General features: G+C 57.9%; 2 protein-coding genes and 1 long non-coding RNA gene across 4 annotated transcripts in view; 1 reads left to right on the top strand and 2 right to left on the bottom strand.

Moving 5' to 3' along the window:
- Positions 1–889, bottom strand: part of LOC121043345 (uncharacterized) — a 3,113-nt gene extending 2,224 nt beyond the window's left edge. The window contains exon 1 of the long non-coding RNA XR_005796792.1: positions 792–889. This is a non-coding gene — a long non-coding RNA (uncharacterized LOC121043345). The remainder of the gene's footprint in view (positions 1–791) is intronic.
- Positions 108–12,126, top strand: TMEM132A (transmembrane protein 132A). Of its 2 annotated transcripts, none has more exons than XM_040495000.1 (11): positions 108–296; positions 2,698–2,912; positions 3,136–3,354; positions 4,123–4,454; positions 5,753–5,902; positions 7,167–7,365; positions 7,451–7,594; positions 8,688–8,890; positions 9,628–9,907; positions 10,240–10,431; positions 10,843–12,126. In XM_040495000.1, exons 1-11 carry the CDS (start codon positions 197–199, stop codon positions 11,866–11,868), a joined length of 3,060 nt encoding a protein of 1,019 aa, XP_040350934.1. In that variant the 5' UTR covers positions 108–196; the 3' UTR covers positions 11,869–12,126. The 2 variants fall into 2 exon arrangements, with proteins under 2 accessions (XP_040350934.1, XP_040350935.1); XM_040495001.1 differs by having other exon boundaries at positions 109–296; positions 7,170–7,365.
- On the bottom strand, positions 12,046–25,794 carry SLC15A3 (solute carrier family 15 member 3; the record flags this gene model as incomplete). Its single annotated transcript, XM_040495885.1, has 8 exons — positions 12,046–12,349; positions 12,791–12,946; positions 14,183–14,341; positions 16,946–17,114; positions 17,815–17,925; positions 19,841–19,988; positions 21,859–22,148; positions 25,312–25,794. Coding segments are annotated over 8 exons (1,671 nt in total), but the record flags the coding sequence as incomplete, so codon positions are not given.
- Positions 25,795–25,797: the final 3 nt, after the last annotated feature.

Here is a 25,797-nt window from a genome sequence, read left to right as displayed (position 1 = left end):
GTCCCCGCCGCCGCCCGCCCGGCCGCCCGCCCGCGGCCGCAGCTCCCAGACAATGGAGCGGGAGCTGGAGCAGCAGGGCGGGCGGCGGCGGGGACCCAGCCGGCCGGGTCGGGGCGGCGCGGAGCGGGCGCGGGAGATGCCGGGCGGGCAGGGGCCACCTGAGTCGCCCGCCTAGTCCCCGCCCTCCACGGGACGGATGTGCGCCGGGATGGCGGGGCGCGCGGCAGCTGCTCCCCGGGGGCCCGGCGGCCCCTGGCTCTGCCTCCTGGTGGCCCTGGCCCTGGACGTCGTGAGAGGTCAGCGGGAGGGGAGGGGCGGGGCGAGGGGCGGCCGGGGCCGGACTGGAGGGATGCGGCGAGCCCGGAGCTGCGGGTTCCCGGACTGAGCCCCGAGCGGGGTCGCCCCACATTGTGCCCTGAGGGCTGGAGGTCTCACCCCCAGGATCTTGCCCCCCAGCCGCGCTCCTCTGTGGCTTCCCGCACTCGCGGAACCCGGCAACTCTTCCTGACCCGGGATCGGCCGGGCCCCGGGCGCTCACCGTCAGCCCTCCCACCCCCGCCGGGTCCCCGCACCTTCCGCGAGCTCCCCTGCCGCCCGGGCTTTTAACCCGGCTGCCCCTGACCCAGGCGCGCCGGCTCCCTAATCTGCGGTGCCCACGGCTGCACCCCAGTGGCTCCTACCCTCCTCCCCCCACCACCAACCCAGCCCCCACGGGAACGGGGAGCAGCCCCTATGCCTGGGACCTGCGAGGTGCGCAGCCGCCCTCCCCTTGCCCCAAACAGCAAGCTGACCTTGGAGTCTCCAGAGATTGCCCCATCCGTGCCTTCCTGAATCCTGCGGCGATCCCTATCACTGGAGGAAGGAGCAGCGACTCTCCTGTGCCCGGGGTGGGGGTGGGGGGTCAGACTGCCCTTGGCAGGGCTGTGGCTGCTAGGTGGATGACACCACAGAAGAGTGGGGGTGGGGGAGGGATAGTGAGGCATCCTCTACCCCCCTCACCCTCCCCGTGAGAGCTGAGCTCTGGGTGCTGGAAGTCCGTGGGAGGCAGGCCACATAGCATCTTATAATTATCCTGGCAGTGAAATAGGAGGAGGACCGGAGGTCAGGGGCTGCCCCCCGGGAAGCCCTAGTCACTTACCTGTTACACTTGGGGGCAGGATGGCTGGAGCCTCTCAGACACACGCTCCTTGGTGGGGAGGGTCTTGAGAGAGGTTGAAACCATCTTTCAAGCCCAGGATGGGGCACCGAGGAAGCTGGCTCCGAGGAAGCTGGGAAGCTGGCTCCGGGGCTGCTTTCAGCCACCTGCTCCCCTCCCCAGGGGACCCAGCAGGAGCCCTAATAACCCCTTCTAAGAGATGAGGAAGGCCTTGTCACATCCATTATTCAGTAGCAATAACCCCTCTCCCCCCAGTCAGCACTCCGCACTTTACAAAGCCCTCCCCTCTTCACGGTGTCACTAAATGCTCATTCTACAGGTGAGGAAACTCAGTCTCTGAGATGTTAAATGATGGACCCAAGCTCCACGGAGTCAGAATTAAGATGTACACGCAGTCCTCCAGGCTCCCAGAGCATCATCTCCAGGGAGAACTGCCCAACTTGGGGGATTCTGGAATGAGTAGAACAAGTCCCCCTGTGAATAGACAGGAAGACAACTAATTCAGATGAGGCGACTAGCCGGGGAAAGACTGAGGGTACTGGTGAGAGGTCCCGCAATCAAGAAGGGCTTCCTTAAAGGAGGAGGCAACATTCACCCCGGACTCTGAGGGAGGAGGGAGAGACCCACAGTCCAGGGAGCGCAGCCGGCAGTTGTCACCCTTGCAAGCAGCACAGGGAGCGGAGGTGAGGTATCCCTCTGGGTGTAATGCCTGAGCTCTGACTCCCGGCAACACCTGTCTCCAGCCTGGTGACCCCAAGGCAAGTCCCTCGACCTCAGCCTCATCTTCCACACCCGTAAGGTGGAAATAATAGTGACAGGGCTTGGGTCTCAGAGTTAGTACACAAACTGAAGAGTTAATATACGTAAAACGTTTTAAATAGTAGTCTGCATGTAGTTAATGTTCAAAAACATTTATTCTTATTGGGGCTGACTAATAGTCGGTACAAACCCAATATGGTCTCCGGGGTCCTTTGCCCCTCTAGTCATTGAATATTTTGACTCTCTCCCCAGGCTCATGCCCCCCCCCCCCCAATCCCACTTCTGCACTCCAGTACCCAGTACTGGGTACAGAGGCAACCCTTGCAGGGTTGCCATGGTGATGATGGAGGGGAAGGCTGGGTGGATGCCCAGACAAGTCTGGCCAAGGACTCAGGGACAGACAGCATCTCTGCTTCTACAAAGCCCACCTTGTCGCCACCTTTTACTGCACAGGCCCTGTCTAGGGAGAACTGTACCCTACAGATGCCTCGATATCAGAGGCAAGTAGGTAAGGGGGCAGGAATGAGGACGAAATGCTGAGAAGGTTCTGCTCAAGGGAGGAAGGTCTGAGTCTATGGAAGGTAGAAGGAGGAATGGTTTGGAAGCTGGCATCCTGTCTGGGATATACCTTCAAATCCTGGCCCTGTCACGTGCTACCTGTGTGAGGCTCTTTGAGCCCCAGTTTCCTCATCTGTGAAATGGGACAACTGTGCCCCAGAACGGAGCTCAGTTCAACCCTGCCAGCTCTGGAGCTGTCACCATCCCTATCCCTTCTTCCTCAGTGGACTGTGAACAGGACCCCTTGGATCCTGTCTACCTGCCTGCGGCCCTAGAGCTCCTTGATGCCCCTGAGCACTTCCGGGTGCAGCAGGTGGGCCGCTATCCACCTGCCAACTCCTCTCTGGGCTCCAGATCTGAGACCTTCCTGCTCCTGCAGCCATGGCCCAGGGCCCAGCCACTTCTCCGGGCCTCCTACCCGCCCTTTGCGACGCAGCAGGTAAGGAGACGGCACCAGGGACTCCCCGGCTAAAAGGATTCAGAGCTGAGGGCTGCTGTATGTGGCTCCGGAGTCCCCCCAGCCCCAGCTGTGCTCCCCATCATCCAGAGGCCTGCAAATGCCCTCTCCTGCCAAGCTGGGGCTGGAGGCCTGGCATCTCATCTTTCCAGATCTTGCTTCCCTCAACCCCCTGCTTTGTCGAACACCCTTATTCTCCCTCCAGGTGGTCCCTCCACGGGTCACTGAGCCCCACCAACGGCCAGTGCCGTGGGATGTGCGGGCTGTGTCAGTGGAAGCAGCTGTGACCCCAGCAGAGCCCCACGCCCGCGTCCTCTTCCACCTCAAAGGGCAGGATTGGCCGCCGGGGCCTGGCAGCCTGCCCTGTGCCCGGCTCCACGCCATTCACTCTGCAGGCACTGCTCACCGAGCCTGCCACTTCCAGGTGAGTGGGCGGGCCCTGCCTAAGCTGGCCCGGCCTGCTGTGCCGACCAGAGGACGGCCCTGGGGTAGGGAAGAGAGGGCTTACCACCCCCGGCTGGTGTGGGAGTCACAGACCACCTGACTCCCTTCCTGCTCCGCTAGCTTTCATGGGGACCCTTTGAGAGGGTGGTTTAGGGACCCTTAAGGAAGTCAGTCCGTTGGTGGTGCCTTTGGGCATGTAACTTAATTTTCTTGGGACTCAGCTTCCCCATCTATAAAATGGAGTAATAACGATGCCTACCTCGTGTGGAGCTGGAATAAAGAATGAATGAAATGAACGCAAGAATAGCTTTTAGCCCAGCGCCATCGCCTGGCACAGCGTGATCACCCAGCAAGCGTTCACACTGTTGTTAATATCACTTTTATAATGGCAACTTCCACTGTTTTGGGGGTCTAGCACAGGGATCCACTGGAAAGAGGTATTTTGAGGGCTTTGGGATTCTTAGAAGGCTGGGGTGTAGTTCGGGTGGTCCCAGGGCGTAATTAGGGGGGAGGCATTGGGATTGGCTCACTTTGGAATGAGGCTGTTCCCACAGGCAGAAGCGTGGCTCTTGGATGAGTTCCGAGACGGCCCCAGTCACGTGACTGGTTGGCTGTGTCACTGTGGCCGCTGCTGGTCCTGCAGCAGGAGGACCCCTCCAGCTGTGCATCTCCTATCGTGGATGCTGGGACTCGCCCCCCCCCCCCCCCGCCCCCGCCATGCCAACCGTTGGCTGTTGTGTGTTTGCAGCCATCCCTAGGCGCCTGCGTGGTGGAGCTGGAGTTTCCCTCCCACTGGTTCTCCCAGGGCTCCAGCACGCGGGCCGAGCTGGCCTACACGCTGGAGCCAGCAGCTGAGGGCTCTGGGGGCTGTGGCCCCGGCGGGGAGGAGGACGCCAGGGAGCAGGCTCTTCCGGTGGGCAGCGTGGAGCTGCGCCCCGCGGACCCCCCGCGGTACCAGGAGGTGCCCCTGGATGAGGCGGTGACTCTGCGGGTGCCCGACGTGCCCGTGCGGCCCGGCCAGCTCTTCAGTGCCACCCTCCTGCTCCGGCACAACTTCACAGCCAGTGTCCTGACCCTGCGGTGAGAACGGGGCTCCTGGGGTGGGCTGGAGGCAGGGGCCTCTGCAGGAAGACAGGGCAGGTGCCTTCTCCTTCTGGGGTCCTTACTGGAACCCTTGATCTCTGCAAACACGAGCCCACCAAAACCCCTCCAGGCCAAGAGGCGTGATTGTCCTGGCAGCAGGCAGGACCCAGCAGCGGGCACAGCCCTGAACTTAGAGTCAGAATAGGAAGCTCCCCTTCCCCTGTCACCTCCTTGAGACTCCTTGTCCAGTGGGGCTGACGTTGCCTTCTTCACAGGGCAGCTGTGAGGGCTTTAGGGAGGGAAAACAGGAGACAACTTAGAAACTGGAAAGTGCGGTGCCTGGGGGTGGTTAATGCTCTAATGGGATGTTTGCCCCAGTCACATTCATCTGCATGTTCTCCTGCCTGCCCCTCACCTTTGGACAGAGCCTGCTCCTCCCCCACAGAAAGGCTCTCCTTTTTGTGTCCCCTTCTACAGGAAGTTCCCCAAAGTAGCCCCCCCACCCCAATTCCACTGATGAGGCTTTGCAGAGTATGACGTGCCTCTCTCTCATATTTGGGTTTGTGTGTGTCCTGTCCCTGTGCGTCTCCCAAGTGCCTGTCCCGTCCCCGTCTGTCACACTGTCCTGTGCTCACGTGCACACTCGTTAGATCTTTCGTAGACACTTAAAAAATATGCAAGCCCTGTGTCTCCACTCTGGAGCTACAGAGAGTAGCAAGGCCCGGTCCCCACCTGGCACTAAGGGGACCAACGGGTAGGGAAGGGAGCTGTACGGCACGCGCTGGGGGATATGCTCTGGTGGAGGCACAAGACGCGGTGGGGGCCTACCTTAGGGGCGGAGCAAGGGAGAAATCCATCCTGCTCCTGGAAGAGCTTCCTAAAGGAAACTATTCGAGTTGCTGGAGGCTTGAAGAACGAACAGAGGCAGAAGGCTGAACGCACCGCCTGAGCAAAGACTCGGGCATAAATGGGCTGAAGAACTTTCGGTGCAGCTGGGGCAGGGTGACAGAGATGTTACAGGCCAAGACGAAAACAGAGCAGATCCTGGAGGGCCTCAATGCCGGGATTAGACTTGACGCTGGGGGCAGCGGGTCTTTGGGTGCTGGGGAGAGCTGTGTGGCATGACGCGCATCGAGATGGGGTCCTTGTGGATGGGAGGATGGTGAGCAGGAGGTTCCGACGGGAGTCAGGGAGGCCAGACAGGAGGCCGGTGCCTGGAGCCCCTTGAGTTGCTCCTCGTTCGGTCCATAGTCTGGCACCCGCCTCGACACACTGGGCCTGCTTCCTCTCCCCAGGATCAAGGTGAAGAAGGGGCTGCACGTGACGGCTGCCCGCCCCGCCCAGCCCAGCCTGTGGACTGCCAAGCTGGACCGCTTCAAGGCCTCCAAGCACCACACGACTCTCATCACCTGCCACCGTGCCGGGCCCACGGGGCCAGACTCCAGGTGGGCAACTCCCTCCCCGGAGGAGCAGGGGAAGGAGTGAGCGGGTTTCTGGGGCCCAAGGGAAGGGGGCTGCCACGCCGCCTCCGTAGCCCCACGGGAGCAAGCACAGAACAGACTCCTTCAAGGAAGCAGCACAAAGCAGACAGTCATTCGTCGAGCTCCTACGTATCCGTGTCTAGCTGCTCCTACCTGCAGTGAGTGTCTGTGAGTCTTAGTCACGTGATGCCAGCCTATCCCGGCCACTCACAGCCCCTACCCTGCCTCCCGCAACCACCAAGTGGGGCCCTTTTTCTGGGCCATTGATAGTTCCAAAAAAGCTCAGCTGTGGTTAACATGATCTCTGATTTACTCTCTGAGCCTGGGCCAAGGCCGTCAGCATGGTAACGCCTGTTTGAGTCCTGGTTCTGACACTTTTGGGTGAATAATCACGAGCAAGCCAGTTCACTTCCCCCTTTACCGCCCCCCCCCCCCCAAGCCTCAGGCTCCTCACCTGCAAAATGGGGCTAATAATGCATCCCTCAGGGTTTGTGAACATGAAATAAGATCCTCTATGGCAAGCATCCAGCAAGTGGTTTTTTTGTTTGTTTTTTTAATGTTTTCTTTATTTTTGAGAGAGCACAAGCTGGGAGGGGCAGAGAGAGAGGGGAAGAGAGGATCTGAAGTGGGCACTGCGCGGACAGCAGAGAGCCCCACGCAGGGCTCAAGCTCACGAACCGTGAGATCATGACCTGAGCCGAAGTCAGGCGCTCAACCGACTGAGCCACCCAGGCACCCCAGCAAGTGTTTGATCAAAGGAAGCTGTGAGGGTTATTATTCAGGGGGTCGAGTGCCGATCCTGGGGCTTCGAAGTGACTCTTCCTGCTTGGTAGAAATTGACACAGGTGCTGTTGCCACCTGAATGGCCACGGAAAGCAGAAGTCTGAGTGGAGAGGGCCCAGGAAGGCAGGAGAGCAAGCAAGCTTTCCAGGGGGGTGGTGAAGTGATTACACGGACCTTCCAGAAGCCAAGAGCATGTAAGAGCTTGGGCCCTGGAGCCAGGATGCTTGAGTTTAATCCCAGCCCTGCCGCCTTTCACTCTGTGACTTTGGGCAAGTTCTAGAACTTCTGTACTTAAGTTTTCGCATCTGTAAATCAGGGATTGTCTTAGGACCCACCTCATGAATATAGCAAGTGCTTACAATAGCGTGTGGCCACTAGCAAGCACTCAGTCTCTCTCTCTCTCTCTCTCTCTCTCTCTCTCTCTCTCTCTCTCTCTTCTGGCCAGCAGCCCCCTTGAACTATCCGAGTTCCTGTCGGTGGACTTTCTGGTGGAGAATGGCACTAGTGGGGGTGTGGCGGTCACTCGCCCTGTCACATGGCAGCTGGAGTACCCAGGCCAGGCCCCCGAAGCAGAGAAGGACAAAATGGTGTGGGAGATCCTGGTGTCGGAGCGGGACATAAGAGCCCTTGTCCCACTGGCCAAGGTAAGGAGTCCCCCACCTGTGCTTGGCCAGGCCCGCGGCCAAGTGAGGCAAAGAGGCTGGGGCTAAGCTCCTCCCGCACCCCCAGGCTGAGGAGCTGGTGAACACGGCTCCGTTGACCGGAGAGCCGCAGCGTGTGCCTGTGCGCCTCGTCACTGTGGACGGTGGGGGTGCCCTGGTGGAGGTGACGGAGCACATCGGCTGCGAGTCGGCCAACACACAGGTCCTGCAGGTGAGTGGCACACGCCGACCCCGTGTGAGTGTGCCCAGTGATGGACCTACGCCTTCCCCACTCAGGTCCCCGAGAGAAGTTTCTTACTGACACCAGAAACCTCAGCGGGGGAACCCCAGATTCAACTTCTTTTGTTCCCACCGCCTCTGTGCACAGTCAGGTGGGAGCTATGTAACCCCAGCAGCCCCAGCTTAGGCACCTTCACGTTCATTACTGCACTGACAGATGAACTGAGCTGGGAGAGCTCAGAGCACTTTGGGGGCGCCTGGCCGGCTCAGTCAGTAGGACACGCGACTCTCAATCCCAGGTTTGTGAATTTTAGCCGCGTTCAACGTAAAGCCCACTTAAAAGAGTATATACCTTGAGATAGACAGATTTTAGTTTGAAAGCCATGTTTGTTATCAGCTGTGTGATCAGTTAGCTGTGTGATCGTGGACAAGTCTCTTAACCTCTCTGAGCCTCGGTTTTCTAAGCTTTAAAACGGGAATATGTTATTCTGTTGCAAGAATTAAAAGCATCAGTGATGATTATTAGAGCCTGGTAACGATCCATGAGGTAAAAAGACAAAAAGGGGAGGGCGACTTTCCACACTTTGAAGTTCAAAGTGGAGAAGCCCAGAGCCCGTGTTTCCTAACTCCTTGCTGCCTGCCTGGAAGAGGCGTCTTGCCATTTATGACGCCGCTTTGCCCCTGTGCGCGGTTTCTTCCTGAGGGCTCTGGGGTGGGTAGGTCTGGCCTGGCTCTCTGCCTTCCTTCCTGTGGTGGGTTGCCAGGTGGCTCCAGCAGGAAAGCCAGAGGCCAGCACTAAGGAGGAGCCAAATCTGTGGGCTCCAATGCTCCTCGGCCAGGAGAAAGACTTTGTTATATGCAGATAGCCAGTTTCCCCAGCTGAACCCCCAGGGTGAACTTGGGGGATGGCTGGTTCCTCCAGAGCGGATCTTGACTGCATGGCGAAATCTTCGTAATCTTAAAACATGACAGTGACATGCATCACGAATTTCAGCCCTGCCCCTTCTCACAGCGAGGGGTCAGGGCAGCCGTCTCTGGTCCACACCTGTCTTCCATGGCTTAGCCCAGCTCCTGCCCTCCCGTAGGTGTCCGAGACCTGCGACGCTGTGTTTGTGGCTGGCAAAGAGAGCCAAGGCGCTCGCGGGGTGCGGGTGGACTTCTGGTGGCGCCGGCTGCGGGCCTCGCTGCGGCTGACAGTATGGGCCCCACTGCTGCCCCTGCGCATCGAGCTCACCGACACCACCCTGGAGCAGGTCCGAGGCTGGAGGGTCCCCGGCCCAGCCGAAGGGTGAGTGGAGGCCTTGGCGAAGTCGCTCTGGGACCGAGAGAGGTTGCAGGGAATGTGGCCTTGGTCCCACGCACCGGGGCGGGGGGGGGGGGGGTCTAAAAAACTACCCGGTTGCTTCCGGTTCCTCCTACCCACCCGTCTTTCACCACCCAGCCTCTGACCACTTCATTTGTAATTGCAGACCTCCACCCTCCCTGCCTCCCTCTCCCCCTTCCTCACTTCTCTGAAGTATTTATCACTTTCTAATGACTGTAGAACCTTGTTCATCTGTTTGCAGTCTGTCCACCCCCTTCACGCTCCTCCCCGCGATTGTTAAGACTTGAAGGCAAAGGTTTTTGTCTAGCCCGTTCACTGTTGTGTCCTCAAAGCCTGAGATGGCCCCTAGCTCGGTGAATACTGAGAGTCCCGCCAGAGCCAAAGGTGAGGCTCCTCCTCGCCTCCCCAGGAGCCAAGAGTTCCAGTTAGGAGCAAGAGGGCAAGAGTGGCTTGATGGACAGGCACAGGCACCAGTTAGGAACGGGGTTGTGGCGCCTCGCCAGCGGGTAGAAGTGTGGCTGTGCTCGAAGAATGGTGCCACCAGTGTGTGTGTGTGTGTGTGTGTGTGTGTGTGTGTGTGTGTGTGTGTGTGTCTCGCTCTCACTCTCGCTCTCGCTCTCGCTCTCGCGTGGGCGGGGCCTCAGAGGCTGGGGGCGGAGCCCGAGCTGACGCCCCGCCCCCGGGCCCTCCCCTCCCCACAGGGTGCCGGAGCCAGATGCTCCAGTGGTTGCAGAGGAGGCGGAGCGGCGCGCCCGAGGCTGCCGCCTGCAGTACCAGCGCGCAGGCGTGCGCTTCCTTGTCCCCTTTGCGGCCCATCCGCTGGACGGCGGCCACCACCTCACCCACCTGCTAGGCCCCGATTGGCTGCTGGACGTGTCCCACCTCGTGGCGCCGCACGCGCGCGTGCAGGACCCGCGTGTAGCCTCACTGGAGGGCGGACGCGTCCTGGTAGGCCGGGAGCCCGGTGTCACCTCCATCGAGGTGAGCAGACCCCCTGGCGAGGGTGGAGGTGGCCCCGGGAGTGTTCATGGGCAGGTATGAGCCCAGTGGGATTGGGGGCTGGGGGAGAATAGGGTGGCCCTGTAATGGGGGATATCCTCCAAGAATGAAGGGCTGGGGGTGGGTATGTGGGGGCCAGGTCTTGGAGGAGGAAACTGTCCCTGGGCATGGGATTGGGGTCCAGGTATGTGTAGGGCATATGGGGTGCAAAGGGTGGGGAAAAGCAGCCCGTGCAGATGCTGGGCCCAGGGCGGACTCAGACCTGTCTGTGTACCTACCACCCCCCACAACTTGTAGCTCCCTCTCATCCTCAGGTGCGTTCCCCACTGTCTGACTCCATCCTGGGGGAGCAGGCATTGGCCGTGACGGATGACAAGGTCTCGGTGCTGGAGCTGCGGGTGCAGCCGGTGATGGGCATCTCACTGGCCCTGAGCCGAGGCACTGCCCACCCCGGGGAGGTCACAGCCACGTGCTGGGCACAGTCAGCCTTTCCCGCCCCAAAGCAGGTGACAGCTGGGGGTCAGGGGGATGAGGTCAACATCTCCAGATGGGGGCTAATGACAGGGGGGTGGGAGGTACCTGGACCCCTCACCTTAGCATTTTCAGAATGAGGTCTGACTGCCCTATAAGGTAGTGAGCTCTCTGCAGCTGGAGGTGACCAAGCAGTGGCTGGCTGGAGTGTGGCAGTGGGAGGTTGATTAGATGGCTCTGAGGACCCTCCCGATGACTCAGACCCCAGGGCTGAGTGGCAGACAGGTGATTGACGCACGTCCCCTCTCTCCCTGTGTTTTGTCCATTTGCCTGTGTCTGTTTTCTCTCTGATCTCTTCTCCGTGTGGCCTGTCTCTGTGGGAGTGGTCTCTGTGTGCATGCGTGCGTGCCCTCGCATGTCTCTGCCTGTGTCCGTGTGCCCCACAGGAGGTGGCCCTCTCCCTTTGGCTGTCCTTCTCTGACCGCACCCTGGCCCCCGCTGAGCTCTACGACCACCATGACCTGGGACTGTCTGTCTCAGCTGAGGAGCCCGGTGCCATCCTGCCAGCCGAGGAGCGGGGCGCCCTGCTCGGGGTGGTGGTGAGTGGGGCGGGTGCCGAGGGGCTGCCCCTGCACGTGGCTCTGCACCCGCCGGAGCCCTGCCGCCGGGGCCGCCACCGTGTGCCACTGGCCTCCGGCACCGCCTGGCTGGGGCTGCCCCCTGCTCCCACCCTGGCCCCCGCCCTCCCATCCAGCCCTGCCCGGAGCTCTCCAGCCACGGAGGCCAGCACGGGCCGTAAACGATGGGAGGCGGGCGGTGTTGGGGACAGGGGGGGCGTGAGGGGCAAGTTTGAGCCGGCAGAGGAGGAGGCTGGAGGGGAGGAGGAGGAGGAGGAAGCGGAGGAGATGGTTCCCGCCCCTCAGCGGGTCACCGACCTAGAGCTGGGCATGTACGCTCTGCTGGGCATCTTCTGTCTGGCCATCCTCATCTTCCTGGTCAACGGTGTGGTCTTCGTGCTGCGCTACCAGCGCAAGGAGCCCCCCGACGGCGCCACCGACCCCGCCTCCCCCCAGCCCCACAACTGGGTCTGGTTGGGCACTGACCAGGAGGAACTGAGCCGTCAGCTGGACCGGCAGTCCCCCGGCCTGCCCAAGGGGGAGGGGGGCTGCCCCTGCGAGAGTCGGGGAGGAGGGGAGGCCCTGACCCTGGCCCAGGCCCCCGCCGGGGCCACCGCCGGCTCCTCGAGCACCCTGGCCCGGAAGGAAGTCGGGGGGCGGCGGAAGCGCGTGGAGTTTGTGACGTTTGCGCCAGCCCCCCCAGCCCAGCCGCCTGAGGAGCCCGTGGGGGCCCCTGCCGTGCAGTCCATCCTGGTGGCCGGCGAGGAGGACATCCGCTGGGTATGTGAGGACATGGGACTGAAGGACCCCGAGGAGCTGCGCAGCTACATGGAGAGGATCCGGGGCAGCTCCTGACCCCCCCCCCCCCCCCCCGCCTGCCCGGCCTGCCCGGCCCAGCACCATCGGCCGCCAGCCCCGGCAGCCTCCTGCCCACCCTCTGGTGCTCGCTGATCCAAGTCCCCCGCCTGGTCACTCGAATGGACTCCCACCCAGGCCCCCTCTGCCCTGCACCCCCCATCATGGACCATGCTCGTGAGGAAGGGCTTATGCCCCTTATTTATGGGAACCATTTCATCCTAATGTCGGGTACAGAATAAACTCAAGGAACCCCCACCTGGGACTGCTGCTGTCTGTGTCCTGGGGAGAGAAGCGAGGGGTCGGGGGGGAGGGGGGCGGCGTGCTCAGCCCCTGTCCCTGCTGGGACAGCTTTGAGAGACCGGGCCCTGAGCTGCCCTCTCGTAGCGACCAGCGATCCAGATAAACAGGAGGGCCGTGGCGGCCTGAATGCTGGCCAGGAGGAAAAAGTAGAGGTCCATTCGGCAATTGTTGATGTTCCCTGGGGAAAAGGAGGGGTTGGCATTTGGGTTGGGTCGGGCAGGGCTCCCCTGGGACTGGCCGCTGAGAAGGTGTGGGCAGTGGGCGGGCAGACAGCCCTCTAGCATCTGGCCTGTTTCCTGTGGCTTCTGTAACTCCCTGGTCACTAGCTATTCTTTACGGGGCTTCAGACACCAACACAACAGGGAAAGGTGGCCCTTCAACCAGAATGACAGACTTCCAGATGCAGGAAGGAGCCTTGGAGGCCTGCTGAGTACACGGGTCCCTTTTTGACAGTTAGGGAAACTGAGGCCCAACGTGGGGAAGCCACACTGTGGGCGACTGGCCAAGTCTGGGCTAGAACCCGGTTCTCCCGAGTCCAGCCTGAGAATTTTCATTCTGCCCGGGGTCAAGTCACTTAGCAGCTGCCACGACCCTTCTGAGCCTCCCACCCCACACTCACCGAAGTCCTTGGGGCAGTACAGCCAGCCCCCTGGCAGTGACAGGAGTGCCACGAGGCTGGAGCCCAAGAGTGAGCCCACTCCTGACAGGCAGAAGAAGATGCCCATGATGGCACCCTGCATGGAGCGAGGCGCCTCCGAGTAGGCAAACTCCAGGCCTGCAGAGGGAGGGGGGGATCAGGCCGGTGGAGAGGCAGAGACGGGGTCCGAGGCCTCCGGCCCACACTCAACAAGCCCCCACCCTGGCCTCCCTGGCAGGACCGCCCACTACGTGGCTAGGACGACACCCATGCACCACTGACCCCTTGCCTCCGCCCTGCCTGTCTGTTCCCCTCCACCTGGACGCCCCCACATTGCTCTGTCTCCCCTCCTCCTCTTCCCTCTGCCCTGGACCAAACTGCGGACACGGTTATTTCCTGCCCAGCCTCTGCAAATGCCTCTTAAACTCCCCTGCCTCCTGCCTTCCTCCTCACACACTCAGATGGGTCTAAAACACGTCTAATGGGATCCTTTCCCTGCCAAAGTCTCCTACACTGGGGGGGTGTGTGTGAGACTATGGCCCCCAGGAGAAACTTCAACATCCAGGTTTGGCCCTGCACCTGCCAGCCTTCCGGACACTCCCCACAAAGCTCAGCTCTTTGCCAATGCTGTTCCCCTGCCTGTGACCTCCTTCCTGCCACCTGCTGAGTCCTGCCCCCACTGCCCACCTGCCTCCTCCCCACCTCGTTCCCGGGCTTTCCCAACACCCTAGAGTCCCTTCCACAGTCCTCCACTGGGTTTACCGTCTGGGTGATGCCTCCCAATTCTGAGTCCCCCCCGAGCCTAGCCCTGGCCGGCAGCTGAGTAAGCCGCTCCCTGGCTGAGTGAAGAGCCCACGCCCACCCTACGGCTCTGGCTCACAGCCCGGCCGGAAGGACAAACACGTGCTGCCTTTCTGACAACGCAGCACCCCGTGTGCCGGGACAGACATTGGCAACAGGAGGAGAGAACGACTCCCTCTGCCCGGGGGCCTCGGAAAAGGCCATACGGAGAAACTGGCATTTAGGCTCAGAAGGGAAGGGGAAATGGTTGTTCACTGTGAACCTGAGGCAGAGGGAACAGCAAATGCGCAGACCCGGGGGATGAGGAACACGGACGGCACCAGGGACTGTGTGGGAAGTCCTTACGGGAGCGTCTTAATCCCCTCCAAATCTGCAGTGCCCATCACGGTGCCCGGCACAAACCAGGTGCTGGGAAGTCCCCACTGGGTGAAGGCAGCCCCACTTAGGGAACCTGGCCTTCCTCCACCCGCACGAACCCGAGAAGCTGTGGCCGTGAGGCCGCTGACTTGGCTCGAGGCAGCACCAGGCAGAGCCGATCACTGGTGCGAGAGCAGGGGGAGGGGTCCAGCGTACCTGGGATACTGGCAAAAATCTCACTGATCCCGATGAGCAGGTACTGAGGGACCTGCCACCAGATGGACAGAGGTGCTGCATAGTACACATTCTTCCCGATCTGCTGGGACACCGTCTCGTTCCGATGGATGTACTGTAAACGCTCCATCTCTAGGCCTCCTGGAGTGGGGGGAAGGGGGGGACTGGAGTCAGGCCCACTGTGGGCAGCTTAGCCCATGGCAGAGCTTGGCATGTAGTAGGTATTCACTAGGTAGCCGAAGACTGAGCAGCAGGTAAGGAAGAGAATACTGGCCCGGGGGCAGGGTGGAGGTCCCAGATCTGAGTTTCAACCCTTTGATTTTTGCCTTGGCTGCTAGGAAGCTCAGATGAGGTTTTGTAGTCATTCACAGGGACAACTTGTATTAATTGAGAGCCTGTTATGTGCTAGGCATAATCCGGTGAAGAAATAGGCAGAAGTCATGAATAGACACTTTTCTAAAGAAGACATCCAGATGGTCAACAGGCACATGGAACGATGCTCAACATCACTCCTCATCGGGGAAATACAAATCAAAACCACACTGAGATATCACCTCACCCTGATCGGAGTGGCTGAAATGAACAAATCAGGAGACTATAGATGCTGGCGAGCATGTGGAGAAACGGGAACCCTCTTGCCCTGTTGGTGGGAATGCAAACTGGTGCAGCCGCTCTGGAAAACAGTGTGGAGGTTCCTCAAAAAATTAAAAATAGATCCACCCTATGACCCAGCAATAGCACTGCTAGGAATTTACCCGAGGGATACAGGAGTGCTGATGCATAGGGGCACTTGTACCCCAACGTTTATAGCAGCACTCTCAACAATAGCCAATTCATGGAAAGAGCCTAAATGTCCATCAACTGACAAATGGATAAAGAAGATGTGGCTTGGGGCGCCTGGGTGGCGCAGTCAGTTAAGCGTCCGACTTCAGCCAGGTCACGATCTCACGGTCCGTGAGTTCGAGCCCCGCGTCAGGCTCTGGGCTGATGGCTCAGAGCCTGGAGCCTGTTTCCGATTCTATGTCTCCCTCTCTCTCTGCCCCTCCCCCGTTCATGCTCTGTCTCTCTCTGTCGCAAAAATAAATAAACGTTGAAAAAAAAAATTTTTTTTAATTAAAAAAAAAAAAGAAGAAGATGTGGCTTATATATACAATGGTATACTACTTGGCAATGAGAAAGAGTGAAATCTGGCCTTTTGTAGCAACACGGATGGAACTGGAGAGTATTATGCTAAGTGAAATAAGTCAGGCAGAGAAAGACAGATACCATATGTTTTCACTCATATGTGGATCCTGAGAAACTCAACAGAAGACCCAGGGGTGAGGAGAACGGGGGGAAAAAAGTTACAGAGAGGGAAGGAGGCAAAGCATAAGAGACGCTTAAGTACTGAGAATAAACTGAGGGTTGATGGGGGATGGGAGGGAGGGGAGGGTGGGTGATGGGCATTGAGGAGGGCATTGAGGAGGGCACCTGTTGGGATGAGCCCTGGGTGCTGTATGGAAACCAATTTGACAATAAATTTCATATTAAAAAAATAATATGCAGTCTTGCATATGAGATAAAATAAAATAAATTAAAATAAAATAAAATAAAATAAAATGAGGTTAAGCACCCAGCCCACAGTTACACAGCTAATGAGTAGTTGGGGCTGGATTTGAGAGCCCCGGTGTGTCTGATTTCGCTGCTGGCCCCATTTCCGTGCGACCACATGACTTGTGTCCACTCGCAGGATCAAGTGTTACAGAACGGTTTTCTAACCTGGCTTGCAAAGCTTCATTTTCTCTCTTTCCCCTTCTCTGCTTAGGAGGCAGCTGTGCTGTAGTGGAACGGACGCTGGATGTGGTGTTGGGTGACTCAGGTTCCAATCCTGGCCCTGCCACGCTGGCTAGCTGTGTGACCTTGGGCAAACCACGTAAGCTCTCTGAGACCCAGTGCTCACGTGCAAGGAGCGAGAACAAAATTCCCGGGGTCGCTTTGAGGATGAAACGGGACAGGGTGCGTTAAAGCATGGAACGGAGAAGAAACGTGGCTTGGTTTTCATCCTTGTTAACACGATACTGTTTATCCAGCTTGAATTCCCCCTTGCCTCCTACCTGTGATCCAGGCATAGTACTGGGGGTTTGACAGGCTTTTTTGAATCCCCAGAACACTCCTGCTAGACTACATTCCGTGAGGGCGGAGCCCCGGTCCTGCACCAGGGCTGAATCCCCATTGTATCCCCATTGAAAAGATGGCACTCACAGACGCTAAGTAACTTCAGAATCATTCAGTTTCTAATTGAAGAGGACTCAGGTTTGTGCAGTAGCACAAAAGGCTTCTTGACCATTTTATAAATGGCTGCAAATCCTTTAGAACCGGAGGAAAGAAGAGAATAAATGATAAATTCTTTCTTTTTTTTTTTTAAGTGGCTGAGTGTCTGCAACATCCATCGAGCCCATTGACTGGGTGTCCATGGGCACCAAATGAAAAAGAAAGAAAGAACCCTGGCTTTAGGGAGCTTACATCCCACTGAACACCTTATTCCCTCTCTTGGCCTGAGTTTCTTCACTCGTCAGGACGAGGGGAGGCTGGACTGGAGGAGGAGGGTCCCCTTCAGCTCACACCCTCTGGGAAGCCAAGATGGCATCCGTGGCAGGAAGGTGTTCTTGGCCCCGGGCCCACGGCTCCAGCATTAGCCCGAAATGGAGCCAGCCTCCCCCGACCCCAGACAAAGGCCAGCTTCCCTCCCGGAGTCCCTCCACTCACCTGCCACAACCACGGAGGCAAAACCAAAGAACATCCCCAGTGCCATCTTCTGCAAGGCCGAGGGCAACAGCTTGCAACGCAGCAGTAAAGGGTCGAGCAAATGATCCTTCACGGGCACCAGGATCAGCACCACCACGACGTTGGCCAGGAGGAGCCAGGCTTCCGGGATCTGGGCAAGAGGGAGCCAAGCAAGGCAGGCTAGCGGAGCAGAAAGGGCTCTGGGCCGGAGTTGGGAGAACTGGCCTCCAGACTGTCCCTGGGTGGGCCAGGGTCGGCCCTCTCCCCTCTCTGAAATGCACATTCCTCAGCTGTGGAAGTCGCTGATGGGGTTAGATCAGGGAGGGCAGATGGGTTCCTCTAAGTCTACCAATGGGGAGCGGCTGCCGGGTACATTCTTGGGCCCAGCATGAAAACATGTCAAGGTTCATCAGTGATGTCTTCCCTGGGCCGGGAACAAAGGTATAGTGGCCCATGTCATTTAGCTGCCAGCTCCTAGGACCTTTGATGAGTCTTTGAGATGCCAAGGAACTGGTTTGGAAAGTCCCGGTAGAAGGCAGACATCTGGGCATCCGGGGGTCCCAGAGAGTGAGGGGACTCAGGATAGAACTGAGGGTCCCTGGCGCGTCTATCTGAGGGCCTGGCGGAGACGGGTGGGAGCAAAGCCGGCCTGAATTCTTCCGAGCAGTTGAGCATCTTGGCAGGATGCCTGGGCTGGGGCACAGCTTTACCCATCCCCCAGGCGCTTTTCCCGTTCCCTGAGGACCCCTGCCCCCTGGGTGTAGAAGCTTCGTTTCCTTCTCTTCTCGGAGGAGGAGGAGGCACCCAGCGGGGCCTGAAGTGGGGGGCTGGACGCCCACGTGGTCTCTTACCTTGTAGCTGCTGCCCTCGGCTCTCAGAGCCACGGAACTGTTGGACGGGTACTCAGGGAAAATGTTCGGGATGTGGAGGTGAAGACCTTGCAGGACATACGTGGACTGCATCTGCCAAGAGAGGTGGGGGCCTCACCTTCAGGCCGGGAGACTCCCAGCTCCCAGAGGGCCATTCTGCAGCCGAGCTCCCCGCGGTCCCCTCCCCCAGCCTGGATTGGGGGGAGGGGAGCGGGGAGCTGACCTCCCTCCCCTCCTTCCTCCTCGGGGAGCCAGGCCCCGTAGGGGAGCTTCCTGCCTTCCTGCGCTCTGCTCCCAGGCCTGTGCGTTACGTGTGCAGCCTTGTCCCAGAGCCTGGGCACAGCTGGTCCGACTCACATTTGTATCTCCAGGGCCTGGCACAGAGCAGGCGTGGATAAGTGGTTGTTGACATAGGGAAGATAATGACATGGCTGTCCCCACGGGGAGCTCGCATTTGACACCGAGGCCAGGCTGAGTCCCACAGGCTGACACAGCACAGACGCCGCATAGGCATGAACCCACCAGAATGGCACTGGACACAGGTGCAGGAGCAGGCTCCCGGGGGGCCCCACTGCCCACCAATACCCACAGGTATCACCCCTTTGGTTGCCGTATAACACAGGGGAGTCCGGGACAATCCCACAGGAGGGGCTGGGGAGGGCACTTGGGTTGCTCAGGACCGCGGCTATTTACCTGGTGGTATGTGGGATGTCAATATTCTGACAACCAGTATGACTGACAGTCAGCCACGGGCACCTGCACCCCATATCCTGTCCCATCATGGACACCTTGTCTGTGCCACCCCCAAGTAGCAGGCTGGCCCTGCACAGCCCCCATCTTCTGTAACTCGAAACAAGCTTCTTACGAAGGGGACATGGAAGGCGATGACCTTGTGGTCTGGAGGGTAGAGGCTGGGGTAGGCTGCTGTCCGCCCTGTGTGCACACACACGCACACACACACACACACACACACACACACACACACTGCTAACCTTCCCCTCAGGAAATGGTGGGGAGTAGCAGCTCTCTAACCTGGCTGAGTACCAGCATCAGTTTCTTATTCTAGAAACTTCCCCCAGCGATTCTCTTTCAGGGGTCTGGGGCAGGACATGGAATCCGTTTTTTTATTTTATTTTATTTTTTTTTTAATTTTTTTTTTCAACGTTTATTTATTTTTGGGACAGAGAGAGACAGAGCATGAACGGGGGAGGGGCAGAGAGAGAGGGAGACACAGAATCGGAAACAGGCTCCAGGCTCCGAGCCATCAGCCCAGAGCCCGACGCGGGGCTCGAACTCGCGGGCCGCGAGATCGTGACCTGGCTGAAGTCGGGCGCTCAACCGACTGCGCCACCCAGGCGCCCCTGAAATCCGTTTTTTTAAAGCTCTGCAGGTGGTCGTGAGACCACTGGGGTGGGGGATCACTGCTGCCATGTATTCAACCTTCGCCGCTAGCTGGCCGGGAGGCATTGAGCAACGGGCACACCTTCTCTGGGCCTCAGATGCCACGGCCGAGAATCTGAATGCCGTAGAGCTGTTACAGCCTCGAAGCCACCTGTTTCACACATGAGGCCCAGACAGATGGGGTGACATTCACGTCATGGGGCCTCAGACCTGTCTCCAGAGTTCCCCATGCTATTAATTATGAGGATGGTGGGCCCGGGTCGGGGGGGGGGGGGGCACCTGGGCGGTTCAGTCGGTTGAGCATCTGACTTCGGCCCAGGTCATGATCTCGTGGTTTGTGAGTTTGAGCCCCACATCAGGTTCTCTGCTGTCAGGACAGAGCCCACTTCGGATCCTCTGTCCCCACCTCTCTCTCTCTCTCTTTCTCTCTCTCTGTCTCTCAAAAATAAACACTTAAAAATTATCAGGATGGCTTTGTGCCAGGCCCCACGTAGCCCCAGTTCACTCTGTGAACCCCTGACCCCCTTTTCACATGCTCAGTGAGAGCCGAGTCCAGTCGGGGGACTGGGGAGCCAGTGTCGCCAGGACGAAAGGTCAGGACACTCACCTGGAAGTACACCATCCAGTAGGGCACCAGGGTCACCATGACGGGCAAGATCTTCACCAGAACCTGGAAGTTGGCCATGTCCTCTTGCGGGGTGGGGCCAGGCTGGGGAGACCTCTGCGCAGGCAGCGTCTGGGTGCCTTGAGGGTCTCTGTGGGGCCACGGCAGCAAATAAAATAGCAGCTGTCATCACCACCACCACGGCCATCACTAGCCCCTAATTTAATCTTGCTCCCCTCTCACCAGTGACCATAGCCATCACCTCCAAAATGACCCATCTCCTCCCTCCTCCAGGAGCACCACCTTCTCCATCCTCACCATCCTCACCACTGCCAACATCCTCACCATTCTCGTCGTTAGGGAGGCGATCGCCCCCCCAGAGCCAGCCTCCCGCAGTGTTCACTACACTCCCAGTCACCGTCCTCCCTATTACCTCCTCTCTCGTGCAGGTGGCTGATCAAGACCCATCCCACCCGAGCCGTGGCCCCATGGTCCCGGAGAAAGTAGACCAGTGACTGTGGCAAGCGGAGTCTTGGGGGATTTTGGGCTGGCAGCATCAGTTTTCAGTGGGAAGCAGGGAAGTCCCTGTCCAAACCTGACTCAGAGAGGCTGGCCCAGGTTTGATACACCCCCCGAAACCCCCTGCTTGCTGTCTCCAAGTCCTGAATCCTCCACAGACAACATTACAGCCCTCTCCCTACTGGATGAGGAGGGAGGGAGCAGAGAGGTAGGGGGGCAAGGGAAGTGATGGGGGAAACAGGATAGATCAACCACTGCTATGACCTTTACCCTTTGCCGCATCCTTTGAAAATTAAAACTTTTCCTTAATGCTTATTTATTTTGGGGGGGGAGTGGCAAAGAGAGAGGGAGACAGAGAACCCGAAGCCAGGTCAGGCTCTGAGCTGTCAGCACAGAGCCTGACACGGGACTCGAACCCACGAACCGCAAGATCTGAGCCTTTGAGATGCCAAAAGGGATAACACCAGTGTGGTCATTTCCAAAGAAGGGCCACCATCACCTTCTCCCCTCCCAGTATGTGATGACAGTCTTCCACTAATGGGTGATTAGTTCCCCTGCCCTTGAATCTGGGCCAGCCGTGTGGCTGTGCTGACCAAAGGAATCAGCAGAAGTGATGCTCTGGGATTTCAAGCCTCCTGAAGGACCAACAGCTTCTGCTTCCTTCCCTTTGGAACATTCTGTCTTGGAAAGCTCCCTCCTCTGGCAACCCAGACACCTTGTTGTGGCAAGCTCCAGCCACAGGCGTGAGGCCACATGTCTGTGCTGACACCTCAGAGCCTGGAGCCTGCTTCGGATTCTGTGCCTCCCTCTCTCTCTGCCCCACCCTTCCTTTCTAAAATAAATAAAATAAACGTTAATTTTTTTTTTTTTTTTAATTTTAAAACAAAACCCCGCAGCAATGCACCAGCTTGGAAAAACATGTTCCGCACCTTTCCCGCCTCGATCCTACCCACAGGGTCTGTAACTGGCTCCAAGGCCTCCAAGTTGGCTTGGCGTAAGCAGCCAATTAACTTAGGAAGGAGAAGAGCAAAAGGAAGGCATTGTGCATTTGCAAGATCAAGAACCATCCTCCCTGGGATGCCGGCTAGTGGAGTAGGAGCAAGTTTGGCTGACTTCTTAGACGTTCTTATACCTAATGTCAGGGTGGTGTTGTATCCCAACAGCCTTTGCCGGTACCATCCCCGTCATCACCGCCTCCACTGCCACGGTCGGTCGCCATTGATTCGTTAACAAACACCGCCATCTCAACCTTCACAGGCACCGTCACCGTCAGGACCATTAACATCCTCTCACTTTCTACAGTTCACCCACGGCAGTATCACCATCCACCACCTTGACCTCCGTCACAGCGGGCAGCTCTGGTCCCCGGAGAGCAGGTTGTCATAAAGGGCTACCGCGGGAGGTGGAGCGGAATGTTCTTCCAACTGGACTGCGCCTCCCCAGGAGGAGCACCGCCCTTCCCCAGGCTCCGTGGCCCCCTTCGCCACGAGCCCTCTCCTCACCTGGTGGAGTGTCGGTGCCACAGCCGGGGACAGCAGTTTTGGAGAGCAAGTTTAAGCATGGAGGACACTTGGCTGCCTGCGGGGGGCTTGGTGACGAAGATGGGGGTGGCAAAGAGGAAGATGAAGAAGGCCAGGCCCACGCAGCCCACGGTGATGCCGTAGCCCAGCAGGAAGTTGACGTTCTGTTGGATAAAGGCCACCACCAGCAGCGACAGCACGGCACCCACGTTGATACTCCAATAAAGCCAGTTGAAGAAGCGGCGACTGGCATGGCGGCCAAGATCCATCACCTGCTGGGCAGGCGTGAGGGTAAGGGCCCAGGAGGTCCAGGGGCACCCCGCCACGATGTGCCTGTGCCCCCTTTCCCACAGAGGCACTTCCTGGGTCAGTGGGTGAACACTCCAGCACTTTCCTACCGCCGGATCACTAAATAGACACTCAATAAATATTTATGCATTGAATGAATACACCTTTCCCTTGGGAGTCACTTGGTAATGACCAGGACATTTGGCACAGCTGTTTTTTCATGCTCACGGCTCACGGCACCTTTTTATGTTCACCAAGTAGTGCACACAACAGATGTCTGATGCCACTATGCTCGTTTCCGGTTGATTTCTCCCTTTGTCTTTGACTGAACAACCTTTATACGCATCACCTTTGTAATCGGAAGAAGGCCAATAAAGATCAGGTCTGTTCCACATTATTAAATATGATGTACGCGTCTTACTGAAAGAACAGTTAAAAGTCTAGTTGAGAATCTCCTCTGCAACTTGGACATGCAGTTTTCTATTCTGGCCCATCCCTTCCCCTTGACTTGCTCCCTCTGATATACGGGCAGTCAAACAAGGTTGGCATATCAGCGAAAACAGAGGTGGGCTTGGACACAGCCCCAAGAGAGGGTTCTGGCCTGGTGAGAAAAACAAAAGAAAACAAAACAAAACAAAAAAAAAACAAAAAAAACCAGGCCCCCCAGCAAGGGCAGAAGGACTGAAAATCTTTACCCAGGATTTGGATCAATCTGCAACAGTCAGGCCCCAGGCCCCCTTCCGGTCTGCTGGCTCGGGTCAGCTGCACTGACTGATCCCACCTCTCCCAGACCCCGGTCCCAGTTCTGACTCTGTAGATCTGGGGCAGGGACCAGGCGTCTGCATTTCTAAAAGGCAGTGAGGACTAGAGGTCAGTTCTCTAGGTGATTCTGTGCACATTACACCCGTCGCTCTTTCAACAAACCGCCACATCTCAAAACCCCCCCAAAAAGCTCTCCTTTTTGTCAAGCTTTACTTTCTGTAACTGCGTGGGGGGGGAAAGTAGGTATTTTGTTCCTTTTCCAAATATAAAATTAGAGTCCATAGGGATGCATCCCCTCAGAGGTTCTGAGGGGTCCTCTCGGCAACGGAGAAGGAGGGGCCTGTCCACTCAACGAGAATTTTTGCTGTCGACTTTCAAGCAGAAAATTAAATAAGTCCTATTACGTGCAGCCACTTCCATTTAGTCATTGGAAGTAAATGAATACGACAATTGCAACTCTAAGGGGAAGACCAGCAGCCCATTCAGGATATAAATGAGCTCTCCCAAAATGAGCACTTTGTCAAGAATGATGGATGGCCTTTTCTGAAATCAGCAAGGGTGTTCAAACCGCAGCTCCTGGGTATGGCTGTCTGCCAGACGGTGCCAGCTTCTCCCACCCACACATCCTTCATCTGACCGCCCCCCTAAATTCTGCAGCAGCCCCTTACCGCTCCGATGTACCTACTCCTGTTACCCCCATCCACTCTCCACCGCAGCCAGAGACATTTTTAAAGAACTCAAATCCAGTGAGGTCCACCCCTGCCTGAAACCATTTCAGTGTTTCCAGCCTGTCCTACGTCAGGTTCGGACCCCAGGGGGCAGCCTTCCAGTCTGGCTTTGCCCCACCCAAAGGCCAAGCTCAGAAAACAGGAGAATGTGAGAGAGCAGTTATCACTGTTGATGTCACTGGAGTTCTGCCACCAGGTGGAGGGAGAGACAGGGGGCACTGGATGGCTGAGGCTCTCTGGAGGTCAGTGAGGTCAAGGGCACAGATTAAGGGCCCCTGGCGGTATACCGGATGTCACTGAAAGAGTACAAAGAAGGGAAGAAGAGGGATTCCTATTGGTCGATGTTGGGGATCTCCTAGTCTGAAGGCAGGTCGACAGCATCCAAGGACTGGACAGGCTGCCCAGGGGGCACTGAGTTCCCCGTCACCAAAGAATCCAAACAGGCCGGATGAGGAAGTCCTTGGCAAGGACACTGGAATTGTGGATGCCAGCTGGATGCAATGATTCTTTTTAAAATGTCACCCTTTATGGTGGTGAATACATACAACGAAAGAACATTTGAAAAACAGACACAATGTGGGAAAAGTACAATTAGCCCAGTGGCCTGATCACTGCTACAGTTTTTTTTTTTTTCCTGTTTCCCGTTTTAGCTGATTCCTGGTCTTTTTTCCTATGGAAGGGCTGGAAGGCTGCCCTCCGGGCTATAATCACATTCTGCATGCAGTTCTGCCTCAATTTGGCTCACTAACACCATAGCTGGTTGTTTTAATCATATTACATATTACTTAAAATTATTGTCTAACATCCTACTGAGGAAAGCTATGAAAACATAGCCACGTGGTTAGGCATTTACTCATTTGTTTAGTAAATATTTACTGAATTTCTCCTATGTGCCATGCTCTGTCCAAAAGCATACAGAGAAACACTCATCAGTTAAAATATTTGCCCCAATGCTCCTGGGTAGTGAGTAGCAGAGCTGGGATCTGGACAAACTGGCTTGAACCAACCTTTGCACTGCTGGTCAGATAGAGGCTTTCTCCTTCCCTACCACCCCCCGCCCCATAACACATAAAGATGGGGCTCATGTGGGCGCCTGGATGGCTCAATCTGTTAAGCCTCCCACTCTTGGTTTCTGTTCTGGTCATGATCTCACAGCTTCATAGGTTCGAGCCCCATAACGGAGGCTGCGCTGACAGCACAGAGCCTGCTTGGGATTCTCTCTCTCCCTCTCTCTCTCTCTGCCCTTCCCCCCACCCCTCAAAATAAATAAATAAACTTAAAAAAAAATATGGGGCTCATGGTGGGGCCTGAAGTCCAGCTTCCCACTCTTTGATCTGCTCTCTGTGTGACCTTGGACAGGTGGATCAATATGCCCAAACCTCAGTGTCCTCACCTGTAAAATGGACACAATAATACCACCTACCTCCGGGATAGTTAAGAGAATTAAAGGAGTTACAACAGTGAAGGTGGCTCGTGGCCATCGTGGCCATCGTGACTGTTAGAGTTGGCTCCTCCCCGCCCCTCTTCTTTCGAATAAGGAAACCGGGCGCAGAGTGGGGAAGTGGTTTGCCCGAGGTCTCCCCTGGTTCCCGGTCTCAGCCCCCACGAACCCCGCGGGCCCCGCGCGTCGCCTGGGCCTCCGCCCGCCGCCACTCACCTGGTCGGCCCCGAAGGAGGTGAGGTTGCTCCGGATGGAGCTGGCGGCCAGGGCGAGCAGCAGCAGCCCCGAGTAGAGCGTGGGCGCGCAGTACGGGGCGGGCGAGGCGCGCGGGCAGTCCGGCGACGGGCAGGCGGGCCCCAGCGACGACTCGGGCACCTCCCCGCAGAAGGAGCGGCGGCCGTCGAGGAAGGCGGTGGCGGGCAGCAGGCTGGAGGCGGACAGGTAGAGCAGCAGGCTGAGCGCGATGGCGCGGTGGCGGCCCAGGTAAGCGTCGGCCAGCCAGCCGCCCACGGGCGCCAGCAGGTAGGACGCGCCGAGGAAGACGAGCGCCGCGCGGGACGCCTGCTGCCCGTCCCAGTGGAAGTGGGCGCTGTTGAGGTAGAGCACGAGGTTGGCCGAGACGCCGAAGAAGGCGGCGCGCTCCAGCGCCTCCACCAGCAGCACCGCAGCCGCCGCCGTCCGCCGCCACCGTCGGGGCCCCCG

This window comes from Herpailurus yagouaroundi, unplaced genomic scaffold (genome assembly GCF_014898765.1).
Source record: "Herpailurus yagouaroundi ecotype Mexico unplaced genomic scaffold, PumYag 187, whole genome shotgun sequence".
Classification (NCBI taxonomy): domain Eukaryota; kingdom Metazoa; phylum Chordata; class Mammalia; order Carnivora; family Felidae; genus Herpailurus; species Herpailurus yagouaroundi.
The sequence above is the reverse complement of the archived record's forward strand: the minus strand, read 5'-3'. Positions and strand labels throughout refer to the sequence as shown.